At 39.5% G+C, this 20,867-nt stretch overlaps 1 protein-coding gene across 1 annotated transcript in view; it reads right to left on the reverse strand.

Annotated features, from left to right (window-relative positions):
* Positions 1 to 17,740, reverse strand: part of LOC109398549 (maternal protein tudor) — a 36,690-nt gene extending 18,950 nt beyond the window's left edge. The window contains exons 1-5 of the mRNA XM_062849173.1: positions 17,537 to 17,740; positions 2,967 to 3,051; positions 1,458 to 2,895; positions 698 to 1,395; positions 474 to 635 (exon numbers count right to left, since the gene is read on the reverse strand). Of these exons, the coding sequence (XP_062705157.1) occupies positions 474 to 635; positions 698 to 1,395; positions 1,458 to 2,846 (2,249 nt within the window). The 5' untranslated portion in view covers positions 2,847 to 2,895; positions 2,967 to 3,051; positions 17,537 to 17,740. The remainder of the gene's footprint in view (positions 1 to 473; positions 636 to 697; positions 1,396 to 1,457; positions 2,896 to 2,966; positions 3,052 to 17,536) is intronic.
* Between the last annotated feature and the right edge of the window lie 3,127 nt (positions 17,741 to 20,867).

Genomic DNA, 20,867 nt, shown 5'->3' on the forward strand with positions numbered 1-20,867 from the left:
CTTGGGAATAGACTCTACTGAGCCCCGGCGGTTTCTCCGTGTTTATCAAGCATGTCTGATTCATATGATCAGCCATACTCCATCTGCAGCAACCGGTTCGTGATGAACCGTTGGAGGCCATTAAAGTGTTAAAAAGGTGATATGTTTCACTAAAGAACACTACATTACAATAATCAAAATGAAACTCCTTCACTTTAATACCGTCAACCCCTGCGAACTTGGCCAGGGAAGAACCAGTGCATTTTTTTTAGGTTCAAACTGCCAAACATGGATGAATACAGCAGAGTAAATGAAAAAGCTCTACTTTCGCAAATAACTAAATTAATTGAAACAGTTTATTCTGTTGTTATTTCATCAAAGTAAAAAAAATAAATCGGAATGCTTAAGATTCTCAAAGTTATCTCATTCAACCCATCGCCACCTCCCCCCATCCCCCATTGATGTTAATCTTAAAAAGCTAACAAATAACACACCTGTCTCCGGATTGGGTATTGAATCCAGAATCGCTTCCACTGTAACGATTATTCCGTTGTCCCGAGCCTGCCTTGTCCCGTCCACGGCCCTTGTCCTGCTGTTCGTAGTTATTGTTGGTCTCGCATCGGTCATCATGTTCGATGTAGTACGGCGTTTGGTTCCTGTCAAAAAAGTTAAGAATAACTGCATGGGAAAATTGGTTGCGTGGCGTTGCGTGACTTACCTTTCCTTGGTGAACCGTGGAATGTCAGGCCGTTGGAAGCGGTCTTTCTTGTTGGTGCCGTAGGAGCTGCTGCTGCTTTGGCTGAGATCACGGTTTGTGCTGCTGTGGCTATCGCGTGTTCCCGGACGAGGGCCGCCAGGTCCTCGGTAACTGTTGCCGCCGCCACCGACGCTAGTCTGATGGTAGTTGTGTTGCTGTTCATAGCCGGAACTCTGATGGCCAAGTGGTGGAGCGTTGGCTCCGGGCCACTCGTCATTGGTCAAGTCGATGACTTCGCTCTCGCCCATTCGCGGTGGAGTGGTTTGAGACAGATTCGGAACTTCCGAAATAATCGACGTGGAATGGAATGGATTTGTGGAAGGTGGCGGGGCTTGCTGAATTGGTACCGGAACTGGTTGCACCATCGCTGGAGGAGGTGTGTAGAGCATTTGCTGCGGTTTGCTGTTGGGAGTGGCAGAATTGATTTTCTGATGTTGCGCTTGCTGCATCTGCTCCTTCATGAATTTGGCCGGGTTGTTCAGTTTTAGTAGCCGTTTGGAAATGTTCAAGGGCGGAGTGGAAGCTTCGTCGAGCAGGGTCACTATAGCGACACCGTTAGAAACGTCCGACACAACCATTCTGTACTGTTTCCGGTCGCCGCTTTCGTTTTCAGCGAGCATCTCCAATTGAGCGGTCGACAAGTTGTCGTCACTGATTTCCTATGAAGTTAAGATAAATTAAATTTATTGTACCGTCTAAATTGCCATAAGCATTCAATTACCTGGAATCCTTCCAAGCAGCACTCAACGACCTGCGGTTGCTCTTCAACAAACTTCGGCGCAATCCGTTTGACCTGAGTTCGTTCCAGCGTGATGGTGTTGCCGTAATCGACCAGCCGAACTTTCACCTTACTGCCGCCAGGAACACTCACCACTTCCGCCCGATAGCACTCGTCGGCGTTCAGACAGGCAGCGCAGCAATCCCCTGGATTCATCGCGTTAAGCGTAGAGCTCTTCCGGCAGAACTCGGCCAACTGGTCCATCAGCTTTTCGAACCGTTCAACACCCTCCAGAGGTTGGATGTAGAACTGCCGACAGGATTCGATGTAGCGGATGATGATCATACAGTTGGCGCCACGATCCAGCGTTATCGGCGCCGGGTATTTCAACGGTTTCGACTTGCAGAGAGTAAGCAGTTTCTCGAAAACGTTTTCTTTATTGTCGTAGAGCTCGCAGTACTGAACGAAAGCCGGTCCCTCCAAGGGCATAACCTTCAAGTTCAGGACTTTGTCCATCACCAGCGAGGAGAACAGCCCCGCAATATCGGCATTGGAGTCCTCCAGGGTCTTTACGTTCGACAGGGTGAACCGCATCGAGAAAACCTTGTGCTTCAGAAACTCCTGGGGGATTTCATACAGATTACGGAACTCAACAGTTTCCGTATTTCCGTAGTCGACATACGAAACCAGACAGGAATCAATATTGATGCCCATGATCAATGCCCGGTAGAGTACCCGATCTTCGGAAAACCGCGCAATACAGGCCATTCCCAGCGTGGGCTTCCGGGTCAGATTGCGCAATGGAATCCGTTCCAGGGCTGCCATCATCTGATTGAGCGAGTTTTCTTTGGCCTTCAGCTGGACCGTGAACAGTTTGGGTCCATTTTCAACGTACGAGATGTAGACTTCGTGGACAGTTCCAACGGCCAACGTGGTAGAACTGAACGTTACAATGGTTGGGATTTCCTTGACACTACTGCCGCTGCTGTCCAAGCTTGTATTGTTGTCCAAGCTGCTGTTGGGCGAACGCAGCACATCGTGGCGGCGTTGGCCAAGTCCCTTCGATCCGTGAAATCCATTGTCGTTTCCGTTGTTGTTATTGTTGAAACCATTGTTCGCTTTGAAACCATTTGTTGATGATACGGACGGAGTTCGGTATCCGCCGTTGTTGTTGTTAATGATGTTGTAGCCACCGAATCCTCCGCCACCGCCACCACTGACAATGTTCTGCTGTTGGCGATTGTTGTTGTTGTTCTGTTGCTGGTATGGATTGCCTTGTTCCGCAGGGAGACCGTAGTTGCCGGGACCGTTGGGCCGACTTTGTGCTGGAGTTCGCAAGGACCTAGCCGGTTGGAGATTCTTACCTGATTGGAAGCGACCAGCCGTGTTCATGGTGATCAACTCGTAATCGCCGAAATAGTACCCGAGATTTATCAAAAATCTATTGATGTGCAGTTATTAGTTTACCTTCTCAATTATACAATACAGTGTGAGGACGAATTTATAACTTACCAAATGTTTCGTTCGTTTGATGAATGGAACTAATAAAACATTTTCCTTAGTCAAAAGGAATTGTTTACAAGTACGCTGTTGTTTGCTGCAAATAAGTAAAAAATAAAATAGTAATTAATATCCTGAGGCATATAAGTACATATTAGTCATTTATGCGATGAGTTGAAGAAAAAGGATTATTTTCGGCACGAGTTGTACAGTTGTTCAATGAGGCTTGCCGAGCTGGGTTGATACGAGAAGTGCTGAAAAATCGAACTTTTAAACGAGTTGCATACAAAACTTCAGTGAACGAATTTTCATTGATGATTAAATGTGAGGATAGGTAACGACAAAATCAGATCATCTTCCGTCGTTTGTCACCTAAAACAAATGAGTTCGTGGGAATTTATAAAGCCGGCTTTATCGACGGCCGATCGACAATGGACCAAATCTTCACCGTACGGCAAATTCTCCAGAAATGCAGCCATTGTGAGCCAATCGAGCAGAGAGAACTGTCAAAGTGTGAGCCAAATGAACATGTTTATCGTTTGTAGGAAGGCGTTGTTTGAACGGTATTGCAATCGACAATAAACATATTACAAATATTTATTTTTATCATCGGGAATTTGATGGCATATGTAAATTTAGTAAGAAGATAATATTTATTTAATTCTGTTTTCAAAAGCGTATGCTCATGAAGAAACTTTTGTCGCTGCTCTTCTCGAAAAAACTTCCATTGCTGCTGCTTGATTCGCTTCTACCGATTTGATTCGCGCTATTCTTTGCAATGCATTTCAGATTTCTTCGATTGCGCTGTTATTTTTTTCAAAATTTGCGAGAAAAAAGTAATTAGCAATCGTAAATAAAACAACTTGCACCACAACAAAGTCACGCAAAAAGTTTGAACATCTAGCTTTGTGGCAAGTGTTGGAAGCTGTTGTAAACAAAGCAAACAGCGTTGTCGATTCGACATAGGTAACTTCTGCTCATCATGTACCTCGTCACCCACTTCATGCAACTACACTAGTGGTCTAATAACACTTAGCGTGCTCGGCATAGTTCCATCATGCCGCTCAAAGTGTTGCCACAAATAATGCTTGGTTTGCAAAACCCAGTTATCTGGCTGGTAGGACATGGGAGCCTAAGCTTCAACTGTTAATGCAATGAGAGACTCTGAGAATCGCCGGATTATCGAGTCCGACCTGTATACATGTACCATACAATGTACGGTATATTAAAACCCACGTATCAGCATTTAGAACAATTCATTCACAATTTTCAGCATGGTGTCTACATTATGTACATCTTATTGTTTTTGCGTGACAGCTTGATTGTCAAGGCTGAACCCGTTATTCAAATTTCATCTCTACCAAGACCAATGTTTAGACGGAATAGGCTATGTTGCCCAATTTTTTTACATTGTGCCTAAGTAGTTTTAATCAAAATTTTGCATTTTTCCTCCCGTAGATGTATTAGTCATGTCTGTCTCCCCTCAGTCATGTGAAGTAGATGAAGCTATCAGAATAAATATTTACCCGCGAAACCTGAAGCACCAGGAATGTTTATATCCTTGCTATTACTTCTTGGAAATAACATAACACAAAATGCTGTCTATAGGGTAGGGCGGGGCAAGATGAGCACCCTAAGGATCACGTTGAGTTTATTGAAAGTTAACACAATTTTTCAAAGTACCTCTCAGTAGTTCTCTTCTATATCTTGCTTTCTATCACCCATAAACATGGGAGGGTTAAAAATTCACAATAAGGATGATTTATTTGACTAAACAAAAAAGATGTTTTATGGTCAGTTCGAACATGCTACGGGGCAAGAAGAGCACTTCATTGAAATCCCAATATTTTAACAATAAATTGGTCATACACTGATTGATATAGTGAACCTTGTGTATAGCTATAGTATCACATCCTAAAATTATCATTTTTTTTCGATTATTGAAAAAAAATGCGGTTTTATAATACTTTATACAAAATGACCCGAAAAACAATAAACGATTATTAGGTTGCTTATTTTTAGAAATTTACTCAACCAAATAGTTGCAGAGGTTACGGAAACCTATGTTCGGCACTATTGAGTGGATTACAATAATTTCAAAATATTTTCTATATTACCATCAGGGGTGCTCATCTTGCCCCACTATAGGTAAATAGCTAAAATTGAATAAATTTTAATGTTTGTTTTTAGAAAATATTTTCTAATGTAAATTAAAATGCTTTGCAGTAAGCTAGTAATGTTGGCTGATAACTAGAATTATGGTAAAAATTTGATTCTGACATAAAAACTTTTACTATTACTTTAGAGCTTTTAGTAGAACTTGTTACTTCAGACTCTAGTTTAATTTAAAAATACTTCACTTTTGCAAAAGAAAATAAAAAATGAATAACTCTTTTAAAGAAAAACTAGAAAGGACGAGCAAATTCCTTTTAATTCTACTACTGTGCTTATCTTCGGACAGATAGGCCTATTTCGTCTGTGACTTACAGACTTCTTCAGTGTCAAGTGCTCGACGTCGAGCACTTGACACTGAAGAAGTCTGTAAGTCACAGACGAAATAGGCCTATCTGTCCGAAGATAAGCACAGTAGTAGAATTAAAAGGAATTTGCTCGTCCTTTCTAGTTTTTCTTTAAAAGAGTTATTCATTTTTTATTTTCTTTTGCAAAAGTGAAGTATTTTTAAATTAAACTAGAGTCTGAAATAAAAACCTTATTTTATTCTGATGATTTCTTATAAGAAAATGCTAAAATTCCATGCTATCGACTTATTTGACAATATTGTTTAATTCGTTCATTATGAAGTACCTTTTATCAGGTTTACAAACAGGATGAACATTATTCTAACGGATTATGAAGTTGCTTGGGCAAAATTCATCATAAAAGTAGTAAAACGGAGGGGTGCTCATCTTGCCCCGGGTGGCCATCTTGCCCCGTCCTACCCTATTGACAACTGTGCCTATGCTATCTCCAAGAAATATTGTGTAAAATGTATAGTTGAATTAATTATGGTCAAATACCAATTGAAGACAACAACCTTTACTGCGATAACACCTATGTTGGTAGCCACCTACAGCACTGGCGCCATCCCCAATGATAGACACTAGTTTTGAACATGTCATGCATGGGCTTCCAATGATACGAGAAACGAAAACAACCTAACTATTAAAACAGAGCCAATCCGTTCATTTGTCCTATCGGTCCTACCTAGATAAACCAAATCATTTTCTCCCCGTAACCTAGAAATGTCAGCCTAGTCATACACAAGTAACGTCCTTCAGCTTAGAAACAATCAGTTTTTGTCCAAAATGTCACCTCGAACGCATTGACGTCAATAAAGTGGTAAAGTTTGGTCCACTACACGAACTTGGGCCGGCCCGCTCACTCCCAAAGATAATTTGGCGTTTGAGCGGTGTCGTCACCGCTCAAACGTCAAACCATGTGTGAGAGCAAGCAGGCCAGTAGTATCGTGCAGTAATCCATTGTTCGCACGTTAGCTTCGAATCTATCAGCACTGTTATGTGCTTCAACTTTCCTTCCTACTATTCGGTTGATTTTACCAGATTTATACAGGGCGTTAGGTTCCTGAGTGCAAACTTTTTAAAGGGTGATAGAGGACCATAAATGGAGAAAAAAATTGTTCTACGCATATGGTCAAATCTCAACCGTTACGTAGTTATTGAACTTTCCATGTTTATGACTCTTATTGCCTTAACTGACAATAACTTGAAAATGGTCAAACTTATCGAAGTTTTTTTACCCTTATTCGAAAGATTATTGAATTTTCTAACAAATGGCATCTTTGAATCGATTGGATTAGTTAAATAACTAAGTTTTCTAGAGCAAAATTGCTAAAAATAGTGTATTTTTATTGGGTTTTGTCAATTATCTTTGAAACATGCGTAATAAATTAAAATTCTTTCTTTGGCAAAGTTGTGGCCCCTGTTACACTCTACAATTCGTTCTTTGACACCAAACTTCTATCTCTTATCGTTTTGTTTCAATTTTGGTTTTAACATCGCATTTCAGATCATAAATTTGCAACCGTCATGGAAAGCACTTTTTCGCGCATTGTGCCGCACATTTAAATCAAAATTGCAAGAAAACAATAAGAGCTAGAAGTTTGGTGTTAAAGAACGAATTGTAGAGTGTAACAGGGGCCACAACTTTGCCAAAGAAAGAATTTTAATTTATTACGCATGTTTCAAAGATAATTGACAAAACCCAATAAAAATACACTATTATTAGCAATTTTGCTCTAGAAAACTTAGTTATTTAACTAAACCATTTGTTAGAAAATTAAATAATCTTTCGAATAAGGGTAAAAAAACTTCCATAAGTTTGACCATTTTCAAGTTATTGTCAGTTAAGGCAATAAGAGTCATAAACATGGGAAGTTCAATAACTACGTAACGGTTGAGATTTGACCATATGCGTAGAACAATTTTTTTCTCCATTTATGGTCCTCTATCACCCTTTAAAAAGTTTGCACTCAGGAACCTAACACCCTGTATAAAGAGAATATTACTGGATATCATTGTAATATTAAAAAAAAAAAAAAACAAATTTGTTTTGATAAAATTACTAATTTAAATATATTTAATTATTGTAAATTACTCAAATTAATGTAAATTTAGTAGTAAATCAAAACCAACCAAAAAACGTGGGAAAGAAAGCCCAAACAGCATTTTCAAGTCTACTGGCAATAAGAAGTTTTCAAAACCTGTTACAAAACCTATAATATTTCTAGTAGGATTTGTAACGATCCTCAAAATTTTCTCAAATCCAACCAACTTGGAACTATTGCTGGGGTATAGAATCTATTTTTTTTTTTATTAAAGAGATTTTACCCTCTAGGGGCATTCATGCGACGATAGCATTTGGCATTCCGGGTGGCAAATCGTGAATTCTCACATTGGTGGAGGTATCTTCTATGAAGACAGGAATTAGAAACTTTTTTGCTTCTACTTGAATTGAGTGCTTCAGGTTATGCGAAGCAGCCAATGCTTCTGCTGTATCCATGCTACCGAACTCAATAAAAACTTGTTTTCGGATGCTATGTAGCTGTAGGTTCTTCACTTTTGTGATATCAAGTTGAATGTTGTTCACAAGAAATTTGTGCACTTCTGCTGCGTTGACCCGTAGAGGCAGTACGCTGAAATCAACGACCAGCGTATTCTTGCGTGTGGTATCCATTGTTAGAGCCACACAATAGCACAACACGAGAGGCAGATACAGAGACTACTGCATCGAGCAAGAGCTAGCCCCGGCGGTCCCTCCGTGTTTATCGAGCATGTCTGATGAATATGCAAAAAACATATGATCAGTCATACTCCATCTGCAGCAGCCGGTTCGTGATGAACCGTTGGAGGCGCATTAAAGTGTTAAAAAGGTGATATGATTCTCTAAAGAATACTACATTACAATAACCTTCACTTTAATACCGTCAAACCCTGCGAACTTGGCCAGGGGTTATGTACAGGGGATGGCCAAAATGTTTGGGATAGGCAACTTTTTTTTTCTCTCACAAAAAGTTCAACATGCTAAAACTTTTCATAGAGCGCATCCAAAAATCTCATATTTTGACTGTTTGTCAACCTATTATATGTGCATCATTGGTACAAATTTGGGCTCGATTGATTAATATTACGCAAAGTTAGAACCGTCCGGGTAAAACACCTTTTTCTAGACAACTCAATTTTGAGCTGTCATATCTCAGAAACCAGTGAACCGAATTAAATGAAATTTTGAATGTACACTAACAATATGTAAATACTTCACAAACTATTAAAACATAGATACTTTTTAAACGTTGAATAAAGTTATCATGGATTGACACTTTTTGGACTTTTCTCGAAAAAATGTATTTTGTTTTAAATCAATGTCAATAAATTTTGTAATTTTTATTGTTTGTAATTTTAGTATTGATATCCAAAGATTTTCCACTTCTGTTTTTAAAATTATCTCTAATCAGATATATTAGAGCCTATTTAGATTGAAGGAAGAACACATTTAATAATTTTTGTGTGGTATTGGAAATTTTACCTATTTTCCTCTATATGGGTAAAAATTTCAACCCGATATAACTTAATTCGCCGTGAGAAAATATTACATTTTATAACGTCGTATTAAGTATCAATATATTGTTGATAAACGTTAAAAAATTTATTCAATTCGGTTCACTGGTTTCCGAAATATGACAGTTCAAAAAATAGTTGTCTAAAAATAGTGTTTTACGCGAACGGTTCTAACTTCGCGAAAAAATAATCAATCGAGCCCAAATTTGTACCAATGATGCACCCATAATAGGTTGACAAACAGTCAAAATTTGAGATTTTTTGATGCACTCTATGAAAAGTTACAGCATGTTGAATTTTTTTTGTGGGAGAAAAAAAGTTGCCTATCCCAAACATTTTGGCCATCCCCTGTACATCTTATTGTTTTTGTATTTTTATTTTTACAGTGGTGTTTATTGTAACAATATGGTTCTAAATACAGGTATGTTCCGTTTTTATCAACACGGTCCGCGATTTTCAGTTGACAAAAACGGAATAGTGATAAAAACGGAATAATTTTCTTTGACAAAATATTTTGCAACATTTTTATATAAATTGGAAGATCTACTGTGGAACACATTCCAAAAGTAAAAATATGCAGTTTATTATGAAATTTAATTGTTTTTGATATATTTTAGCACATCTCAACGTTCAGAGCCCTTAGGTCTTCCTCAACTGCAAAAAGCCACCGTGCGCGCGGCCTACCACGAAACCGACGATCCCTACCTGGTTCTCTGCTGAATATGGTTTTAGCTTGTCGTTCCTCCGGCATACGAGCCACGTGCCCAGCCCACCGCAGCCTGCCGTGTTTTATTCGCTTCACTAGGATACTTTTAGGATTCACTAGAATAGTTTTAGAAAATTTTCAGGATTTTTTCTAAGCAATCACTTGTATTTTCTCCAGAATATTGGATTCTCCAAGAAGTTCCTCAAGAATTCTTGTAGGTTACCTTGTACCATATCGCTTGTTTATCTTTTGAAATTCGATAGGGGGTCGTCCAACAACGACGTGGCATTTTTAGACGATTTTTGATATTTTCCCATACCTTAAACATGGTCGTAGCATAATCAGAGACTCCCCCCGTTGTCCTAAAATGCTACGTCATTTATGGACGGCCCTAAGAATTTTTAAAGAAAAGAGGTTCTGCCCCTTATGATTTCTTCAGAAATTTCTTCTCGGATCAACCTAGATGTCTCTTTTTAAATTTCTCCTGGAGTTTCTTTGGGGATCCCTTCAAATATTCCACCAGGAATTGGAATTTATTAACCATACTTATGCATTATGCTGGGAACAGCTCGCTGACGTTGTGTACGGTTTGGGGCTGGAATGCACAAGGTGGGCTAAGAAAATCATTCTGGGATTTAGTCCTAGTTCATCAATTCATCCAAGAGTTGCTTTGGAGATTCAACAAGATTTTACTTTTGAAATATAGGAGGTTCTCCGTTTCTTCAAAATTTCCTACGAGATTTCTTCCAAGACTGCTCTTTGAAATCCCTCCAGGATTTTTTTCTGACATTTCTCCAAGGGTTCTTTCTGGGATTCCTTCAACAGTTTTTCTAGAATTTAATCAGAAGTTATTTCTTGGATTTTTTTAAAGATTTTCTTATGATATTTTTTTACTTTACTTTGGTAGTTATGCGCAGTAGAAACATCTACACCTACTGGAACTTTCAGAGATTTTCCAATACGATTCTATCTTTTATCTATGTTATTTCCTCATGATTACAATAGATGAACCAGCCTTGGATTGAAAATCTAGTTAATAAAAATAATATGTATTACAATAATAATTATCCCCGATTTCTTACTACGTTTCCTGGAAATCTCCCAGAAGTTTAGTCTAGTAATCTTCCAGGAATTCTTTCCTAAAATCCTCCAGAAGTTTCTTGGATGATGTTCTGTATAGAAATCTCCGAGGAGTTATTCCTGAGAATCCTCCAGAAGTTCCTTGTGGGAATCCTTGAGAAATTCCTTCAAGGAATCCTGTATAAATTCTTTCAATTGTTCCTCGAGGGATACTTTCAGAATTAATAGGATTTCTGTAGGATTTTTTTTTTTTTGAATCTTTTGTTTCTTCTTGGGACCCTTTAGGAGTTGCTGGGGAAATCCCCAGATCGTTTTCCAAGATCCTAGACTCCACCTTCTTTGAGAAACTTATTTCTGAAAGATTTAACTCCTAATCCACCTAAAGGAACTTCTGAATTATTTCCTGACGATTTCTCAGAAGAAATCCATTAAAGATTCTGGTGGAATACAAGAATTGCTAGTAAGAATCACTGAAGCAAATCAAGATTGCATTTTTGGAGCAAACGAAAGATGAAATCTCGGATAAAATTCTATAGGAATCTCCTGTTAGGCTAGTGAATATCGCTGTTTCGGTCAAGAGAGATTTCTGGTAAAAGTTTGAGCCCCGTCGGAAAGAAATAGCGAAAGAAATAATTTCAAGAAAACGTGTACAAAATCACGTGAAATTTATTTCACTTAAAAAAATCTTGTTTAAAAGATTGTAGTGTAAAAATTCAGGCAAGGACAGGCAAAGAAAGCCTTAAACTGTTTAAGTTCTTGAAGAACACTTGAAGTGGCAGGCTAAGTTCCAGTTGGGACGTAGATCCGTTAAGAAGAAGAAGAACAATAATAAGAAGAAGAAGAAATGAAAAGAAGGATCTTCAGAAAGAAGTTCTTTGAGGAATACTCAGATAGCCAGCCTGGAGCAATCCCTGGAAGGGACATCAATTGTACCCTAACACAATAGGCTAATGAAATAAAAAAAATCGATTATCCATGGTGAGTTTTTCATATTCCTTTGATGGTTTTATATGCACATCCCATCTATTATTGATCTATCATGATTATCAACTTTTGTTACTCTTGGAAAATGATTGAACCATTTTACAAACCGACAAAATTGTTGATGATGATACAGTAAAACCTCCATGAGTCGATATTGAAGGGACCATCGACTCAAGGAAATATCGAGTAGTGGAACAAAAATCCTTTGGGAAACTTTTTGAGGGGACCATCATAGTAACCCAGAATTTTTTTTTCAGTATGGAAAAAATTACCTCCATGAGTCGATATCGAGTCAAGGAACATCGACTCATGGAGGTTCGACTGTATTGATATTCACGTGTTACCTCCTGCCACCTCCTGTCAGATTTTCATTAATTAAATTGGCCCGGTTTAATTTTTCTATCGGACTATTGGTTTAATTTTTCGCATTTTCAAATAAGAAGTTAAATTATGCTTGAGAGAAAGCATGAATTACCATTATAGGGTATATGTACCATTCCTTGGCCTAATTTGCAAGCCACCTTGACAATTTTGACCATAACTCATGAATTAATAGCACTAGAAATAATATGTCGACCCTATTACACACTCTAGGCAATGCATGTTTCACCAATTGGAAGTCAACTTACGTAAATATTCAAGATTTTACTTAATTAAGTTGAAAAGATTCGATGCGATGGTATGCAACGTTGGTCTATGGTACAAAAATTGGCCTATTAATGGATACAACGTTGGCCTATTGCTATCCATGCACTAGAATCACTAATTATCTCATTTTTTCAATATTTCTGCTGAAGTATTATCTCTGTTTGTTCACCAATCTTACTTTTAAATTTTATTTTCGGAGTCAAATTTTTAAAAAACTATAAATAAATCACTTTAACTAAAGTTCTTTCTTAATTTAGTAACGAAAACAACGCAACCCTATTATTGTGTTATATTTTTACAGTCACCGCACACAAAATCTTTCTTCCTGTTTGTTCTTTCTGGTTCTTACGAAAGAAATGCTGTTGACGTCTTTTTATTGCTGTTTTTGACGTCACTTTACTAATGGGCCAAGATTTGGGTACATAGTGAAAAAAATGTCCTCAATATTTGGCCCACATTCAATTTGTAAAATAGTTATTATTCGTTGAAAACAAATACACAAGTTCAAAATAGCGTCTTTGACCGTCGCATCAAATGTTCAGTTATTGAAAAGTCAATTCGAAATGTTTCAGAATCATGCCATTTAGGGAATCGCGCTACTTGGGCGGTGGCTTCTATATTCGTCTGTTTTCCACTATAACTCAGTCAATCTTGAACCAATTGACACAATTCTTGGAATGCGGTGAGATAGGTATAGTATCTACCCGTGTACAAAATTTCAAGTCAATCGGTTCAAAATTGACCGAGTTACAGTGGAGAACAGACGAAAATAACAGACGAAGAAAACCACCGCCCAAGTAGCGCGATACCCTATAATCATGTGTATAGACTACGCACTAGCTAAACAAAGTGACATTTTTATTCAATTTTAATGCTCCAAAGTGCTAAAATTGAAACGAAATGTTACAGTTGTTTGGCGCATAGCTTTTCCGATATCCAGATATGCGTGTTTGTTTGAGTTTTTGGTTTACATTGAGATAGGCCGAACGAGGGGACTATGCCAACGAAGCATCCCGATACCCTATATAGCTGAATTTGAAATGTTTTGAAAGCTACTGTGGCGTATACGTCTTTTATGTCATCATTGGTATTTGTTTAAAATTCATTCTTGGACAAAAAATTTAGTGTTGACAAAAACGGAACATACCTGTAGTACTGTTACAATACAACGTTCGGTTTTTCTACTGTATTTTTATTCAGGTTCTGCCTTGTACTTGATCGTGGCCCGAAATGGCCTGAGTGCTACACAAATGCTAATTAACGATCGAAGACATATTTACCTACAAATCAAACTATAATATATAGAACTAGTAAACATAATGTTCACGAATACAACAATCGAAGAATCAGAACACCGCTAGCCATCATGGTTTCCCATAGCGGAAATCATCATGGTTACAGGTCGCAAGCCCTGGCAAAGTGTGGAACGTTTTGATGGCTGTGATCCCTGACCATCATGTAATCAAAATCCCAGGGATACTCAAGTGACCATACTGTTGGGTTGTGGGAGTTGCGCGTGTGGGGTGCATATATTGACAAGCATTGCTATGGATCGTCAGGGCTGAGTAGGAGCGGGGAATGGATCTACGATTGCTGAATTGCGATTATACCTACTGGTATAGTCGTGGTTCAACAGTGGTGGCGCCGCTTTTCGCTTGTGTTCGGCCTAGGTGGTGTGTTTAGGCGGTGCGGGTAGGTTTGTATGTACTTCGTACGTGCAGTGCGAACGGCTTCAGCATTGTGGTTACTTGGGTAGTGTAGGATAATTGGGTTTGGGACTGAGGGGGTCGTCATTGATTCTGCCGACACCATTGAGTGGTCATTGTTGGCGGTTGTGTTGGTGACGATTTCTTCAGCTTTATAATCTCATTTATACCACGCACAAACTTTGGGAAGAGGGACTGCTTTGTAATGCAAGAGAGGGATTTAAACTCTGCGTTACGGGTTGGGTGAGGTCATGCAGATAGAAGCAACCCAGGTGACCGTGCGGCTCGGGTCGTGATGGATGCATGAGTGCAGTGTGTGTGGGGTGCGCTACCCTGTGGATGCAGTTGAGTCCGGGTTGGAGTGGAAAGAGACCCTTCTCTACCCTAGATCGGTTTCGGTTGTACGGGCGGGGTAGTGTTTGTCTTATGTGTGACGTGTTGTGCGTGATTTGCGGCCCGAGCTGCGTGGTTACTTGGGAAGTATTTGCTCTGCAATCTACATTTTGGTTTTAAGGTGAAGCTATGGCTGGGCTGTGCCTCGGATCTGTTGGGCGCAGGTCGGAAGAGCTGGTGGTGGTTTGTGCTGGAGGGTTTGCTCGATTGGTTATTCACTGGTGATGGCTAGTCGATCGACTGTTCGCGCAGCCTGTCATTTGGTTCTTGGGGTTTGTGCTCTCGAGGTCCGGGGCGTTGCTTCATTGTATCTTCACTTTAATACTAATATTCCTTGTTTGATTAATTGACTATTATGTACAGGCGCTTAACTCATTCTATTTCATAGATTACCAGATTAGAACGAGTTGGCGCCTACAATACACCAACACTAACACACATACAACAATACTTACACGCACACATGCACCTACAACTAGCTGTAAAAGACCAGTGGGCGGGACAATGGTGCCTACCCAACAGTTGTAGGTGGGGTCAGGGTTGCCACTACATTCTTGAACTTATCTGGCAAGTCCGTAATGAAAAATCTGGCAAAATCTGGCACTACACGTTGCTAAGAAAATCCTTAACTTTGATCAAATTTGTACTGAATTTATGATTTGAATAATAAAGCAGTATTCAATAATATTTGTTTTATTAGATTGGAATGCCTTCAAAGCAATTTCATATGTAGTATGATAAAAATTTGTATCAGTAGTTCAAAATTATCTTAAATTTTAGTATTGTGTTCAAGGTGCAAAATGTTCACAGTTATTGAGAAAGAACAGAGCTAACTGGACTGTTTCTGCATTGAATATTCAAAGCAAAAATACATTGCAGTTTCCCCTTTTCGTTGACTCAGTCATTTTAGTCAATAATACGAAGTCAAACAAGAATTATTCACGAGTATAGCTACAATTTCCACCAAATCAACTAAACAGTATACAAGCTGTGTAACTCATATTTCTTCAAATGTATCAAAAACGCAAATGTAATTTTGTACTTAGATAACATAATTACAAATATTCTCTAAATCTTATTCAGCTGAAAAACGAGAACCGATAATATTTATCGATGATTATTTGGATGTGCAAGAAAATTAACGAGTTTTCGGCAAACAGATTAAAATAAAAGACGCCGAATTTTGAGTTGTCTCAGAATTGCTAGATCAATAAGGCGCTGTCTTTAAATTACGTAGACTTTTTTTCGGCCATCTCAGAACCCCCCTCCCCCCTCGTAGACATTTATTCATACACAATTTTCGAAATTTGCATGGAGCGTAGACTTTGGCCAGAACCCCCCCTCCCCCTAAGAGTCTGCGTAGTTTATGGACAGGCCCTAAGATAATTTTTCAAAACAGCAAGGAGGAGTTGCGTTGATAAATAATCTGGCTTGAAATAAAAAATCTGGCAAAATCAATGGTTTCTCTTTTTGTCTTTTTGCCACCTGAAAATCTGGCAGCGCCAGATAAATCTGGCATAATGGCAACCCTGGGTGGGGTGTTTGGCTTAGCTACATGACTTGGTCCGGCAAGCCCATAAACATCAATTAGTAGACGTATTGCCTAGTGAAAAGACAACGCAGATGGGCGAAAGCCAGGGGATGCGTTGATAATAGCAGAATAGCAGAAATAGCAGAATAGCAGAATACAACAATCGAAGAATCAGAGAATGAGATTCATGAAAAATCTTTAAAACAACATTACAATGTAAAAGATACGAACCAGCCAAGGGCTGAAAGTCTCTATAATAAAACTAAATCAATCAATTATAACGTAACAGTCTTTATCAATACATATTCATTAGACTCGAGAAAAATACCAAGTATTCAGAAATTTCGTAGTTTTGTTGACGAGCGTATCCGCAAAAAACAATTTAATTTTGTTAAAGATTTAATAACACCACTAGGTACCTGAATCATTTATGAAGACAATCAAACATACGAATAAATTAACTTAGTTTTGTTCATATGGCCTAATGTAGAAACAGTGGGCTGGTCTAAGCAAGATCTACTTCCTGTATCATTAAAATTTCCTTACTTTATGTTCATTTCTAAATGTGAAAAGTTAACTGTGCTTTCAAGAATCAATATATACACCATGATACGTCTCCTAAAAACCGTTTCTGAACGAACCAAAACTTATTTGACAAAATCCTTTTACAAATTCACATCACGTATTATTGTGCTATCCAATCAATATCCTCAGTGATCAACATACAAAAAAATATAAGTCATTCGACATTCAGCGTAATGCGTCTGAAAAGAGCTTCTTGGCTTCTTTCTATTTTCCCTTGCGCCACTTCCAAAGATAGAGAACAATAGAATCAAAGCAATCCATGCCGGATCAGTTGCATTTTACTGGAAGGTATCAATCCTCAACACTTTTTTGATCGAAGCAAATGAAGCACAGAGTGACATGGAAAAGGCATGCCACACCAATCGATGGTAACTCCCCCACCCACGCATTCAATACGCAACTTTGTTTAGTGGCTAAAGAAGTGATAAACAATCCAATTGGAATCCAAACATTTTCCAATGTTTTTCTCTTTCCGCTCTCGTGGAGATTGCAAAACAGAAGTTGAAAAAAATCAATCGCGTCGCACCGCTGCTTACAGACTCCACCGTAGAGATGAATAGAAATGAAAAAAAAAAAACAAGAGTTACGGTGCCTTGCATTGCTAGGAGCAGCGGTGAACGAATTACATCGTCTTGTACCCCCTTCTTTTAGATGATCACCTGTATCACGCCTCCGTGTTCCCCCATTTCCCCTACCGAAAAACGCAGCAGTCCGTCCGTCGGCCGAATGAAAGTGTTGACGCTGCAATCAGCGAAATTTTTTCCCTCAGCCCCAAAGATTTTTTCATCTGCCATTGCCACCCCAAAATCGGTCATTCCGGAATGATTCCAGCACGCCCGGAAAGCGGAAACCGTGCCCTTTCCAATGATACTTACTTTCGTTTGGGGAAAAGCAGCTAATCTTCGATTTAAGCACCGACAATGCACAAAAGTACCACTTTTCACCGATTTCTCGCACCTCCTAATAACCTAAAAACACCATCCGAAGTCACTGGGTGAGCGAGATGATAATGGAAGAGCAGCAAAGGAATTTCGCGATCTAACCACACAGAATGCAACAAATGGAATGAAGAACGAAACAAAAGCTTCGTCGCGGTGCGGACAGCGTTGCCAACCTTCCAGATTTATCTGGATTTATCCAGATTTTTGAGGTCTCATTTAACAAAAGTCTGGAAGATCCAGACATTTGTTTTCCGGATTTGTAAGGTTTTGCTCGGAATTTGTAAGGTTTTTGCCCGGAATTTGTGAGGTTTTTACGCAAATCCAGACTTTTCCAGACAAATCTTCCTAAATCATCCAGATTTTTCCAAAACTGACCTGGCATCCCTGGGTGCGGAGCGAGAGAAAACGGAGTCCGTCCGAACGCGGGATGCGCATGTGTGCGTGAGAGCGCGATCGAATGGTCTTTCAGAAACGACCCGTCCGCACACTGGACCAAGATGATGGCCAAAATTCGTGAGAATTGGGTTCATTAGGGGTATCCGGATTATTTCATAATCCGATTCTCCGGCCAAAAATTAATCGAAATTCAAAATTCCGGAAACTAGTTTTAAAATCCATTTAAAGTTTCCCCATACAAATTTTTTATTCGGGTCGAACTGTCATTTTATCGATTGAACTGTCATTCTCTCGGTCATTCTATCCACGAAAATTCAAATTGTTTTGGTGATTTTAACCATCAAAACAAAGATATTGGAATCCAATGAAATCACGTTATATTCAGAAAAATGAGCTCTTTCAATTAGGCTATAGAAAATAGAAATATTTTATTCACTGAACAACCCAATTCAGCATTGCGTTGCGAGCGCATGGCCGCCAGGGCCTACACTGAACGGCGGCTTGCGGTGAAAATTACTATTCTGAGGGTTAATTTAAATACACAACGCCACTAAATTTGTGCAGACTGTGTTTCGTTTTAATTCAACAGAATTATGTTTTCAATTTTACCATGGACTCGATTTTCAATTAAAAAAAGTTTCTGTTGGCAACCGGATTCGAACCAAGAATCTTTACATCACCAGGCTCGCACGCTACCACTCGGCTTTCGAACCGGTTGATGTGAGATGGAACACAATGCACACAAGAAGCATTGGTGAGTGGATGATCATGTTTTGCCATGGTAAATTTAAAAACATTTTTATGCTTGTCATTACTGCAAGCCGCCTTTCAGTGTAGGCAACGTTCAAAAATAACGTCCAACCACAGACAAACAGACGTAACTCTTAGAGGAAATTCATCAAAAACTTTTGCCCGGTGTCATTTTCATGAGCACACTGCCACCTGTTGGTAGAACCGCGCGCGACACTGTCGGCCATGATGAATTTCGTTTTGACGTTTTGCTGACACGCACACTTGCACAAATTACCTGTAATTTTCGTTTGCATCATTCAGCAACGTGTACACTGGCAAACGTCAAAGCGATCGAACACTAGCGCATCTGGTGGAACTATCGCGCAAATCAAATGAAATTTGAATTGGTCGTTAAATGCATGTGCCAAGCCGTTTTGAAGAGTGTTACGTCTGTTTGTCTGTGGTCCAACACTTGGGGGAGGGGGGGTGGTCTACGAAAGTGTGACAGTACGTGTATAAGGTATAGTCTATTTTACGAAACGACAACAGTGTTGATATTGATATTAACACTCACGGGCTTGGGCGCGACCTCCTGTCAAATTTTCATTCATAAAATTAGCGATCAGCTGATCCGAAACGACGTTTCCCACTCGGCTCGATACGACTCGAGCATGCAACTGTCAGGCAAGCAGCCGAAGCAGCGGCTGTTTCAATACATCTTTCGCTCATGCGTATGCGTGCTGTTGGCGATACATTTCTCACTGATGGTGTTAGACACGGTAACGAGAGATGGTCTGCACACATAAGAGAGTGTCGATTCAGCCTTGCGCGGGCTGTTGCGAGAAGGATGTACATTTGGAAAGCCTGGTCACGCTATTTTCCTATGAGCCATTTTACGAGACAATGGCTCATAGGAAAATAGCGTGACCAGGCTTTCCAAATGTACATCCTTCTCGCAACAGCCCGCGCAAGGCTGAATCGACACTCTCTTATGTGTGCAGACCATCTCTCGTTACCGTGTCTAACACCATCAGTGAGAAATGTATCGCCAACAGCACGCATACGCATGAGCGAAAGATGTATTGAAACAGCCGCTGCTTCGGCTGCTTGCCTGACAGTTGCATGCTCGAGTCGTATCGAGCCGAGTGGGAAACGTCGTGAGTATTGTTGGCCACATGACGATGACAATCTTCGGCTAACCAAGCCGGCTGTCGCGTAAAGGGTGTCATAGGCTGTAACGGGAGCACATGGCTTAACGCTAAAAGTTATTCACAAAATATGTGCTGAATAAATATTTTTTTACAAACATGATATGCCTTTCACAAGATGCCCCAGGGGCGAAAAGAAGTTTGTGCCAGCGTTTGTCAAAATTGTAATCTGGCTAAAATATACCACTGATGTGAGATTCAACCAAAGATAAATGCTAAGATCGAACAGTAGGAAAAAAAATCGATTTAATTTTGGGGTATTTTCATTTTTAATGAAACGGGGTATTTTCATCCGCGAACCCCTTGTTTTGATATTATGCCGCCCCTCGGTATAATGTTTTGTTTTGAAACCTGTGTGTTTATGTTTATGTTGTTTCCTTACCAAGTTTTCTGTGGTCGCGTTTCGGTTCGCGTATTTTCTTGCATGGATGCAAATAAAAAACACAGTTTTCGCAGATATTCCCCATTGCTGGCAGTGGCTAATGGTTCTTCCGATTCGCGCAGCGCGATCCTTTCGGCAGACAGTGTATCCGAGATCCGGGCAGCACTAGAGACTGCAGAGAAACAACGATCCTGTGACTACAACGGTAGGTTTTTGTTTACATATTGAATCCGCTGAATTTTTTTTGGTTACACCACAGATCTTTCCAGGTACTCGGAAAAAAGGAATGGGTCTGTAAACTGAGCAGGCAACTGACCACAACGTCTCGAACGAATATTCGATCAGAAGAAATACGAATTCCAAAATTTTTATCTTCAGTTGGTCGGTCGAAAAGTCGGGATTTCTCCTTTGACCCATTCGTCAAACTGGGTATCGTATGGGGTAAGTTTATTATCACCTTTTCTAGAAAATATGTATTCAAACCATTGTAGAGACAGTACATATCCTAAATCCATTTCAGCTCAGCAGAATGACCCAACTAACAATC

Source organism: Aedes albopictus, chromosome 2 (assembly GCF_035046485.1).
Source record: "Aedes albopictus strain Foshan chromosome 2, AalbF5, whole genome shotgun sequence".
Taxonomy (NCBI): domain Eukaryota; kingdom Metazoa; phylum Arthropoda; class Insecta; order Diptera; family Culicidae; genus Aedes; species Aedes albopictus.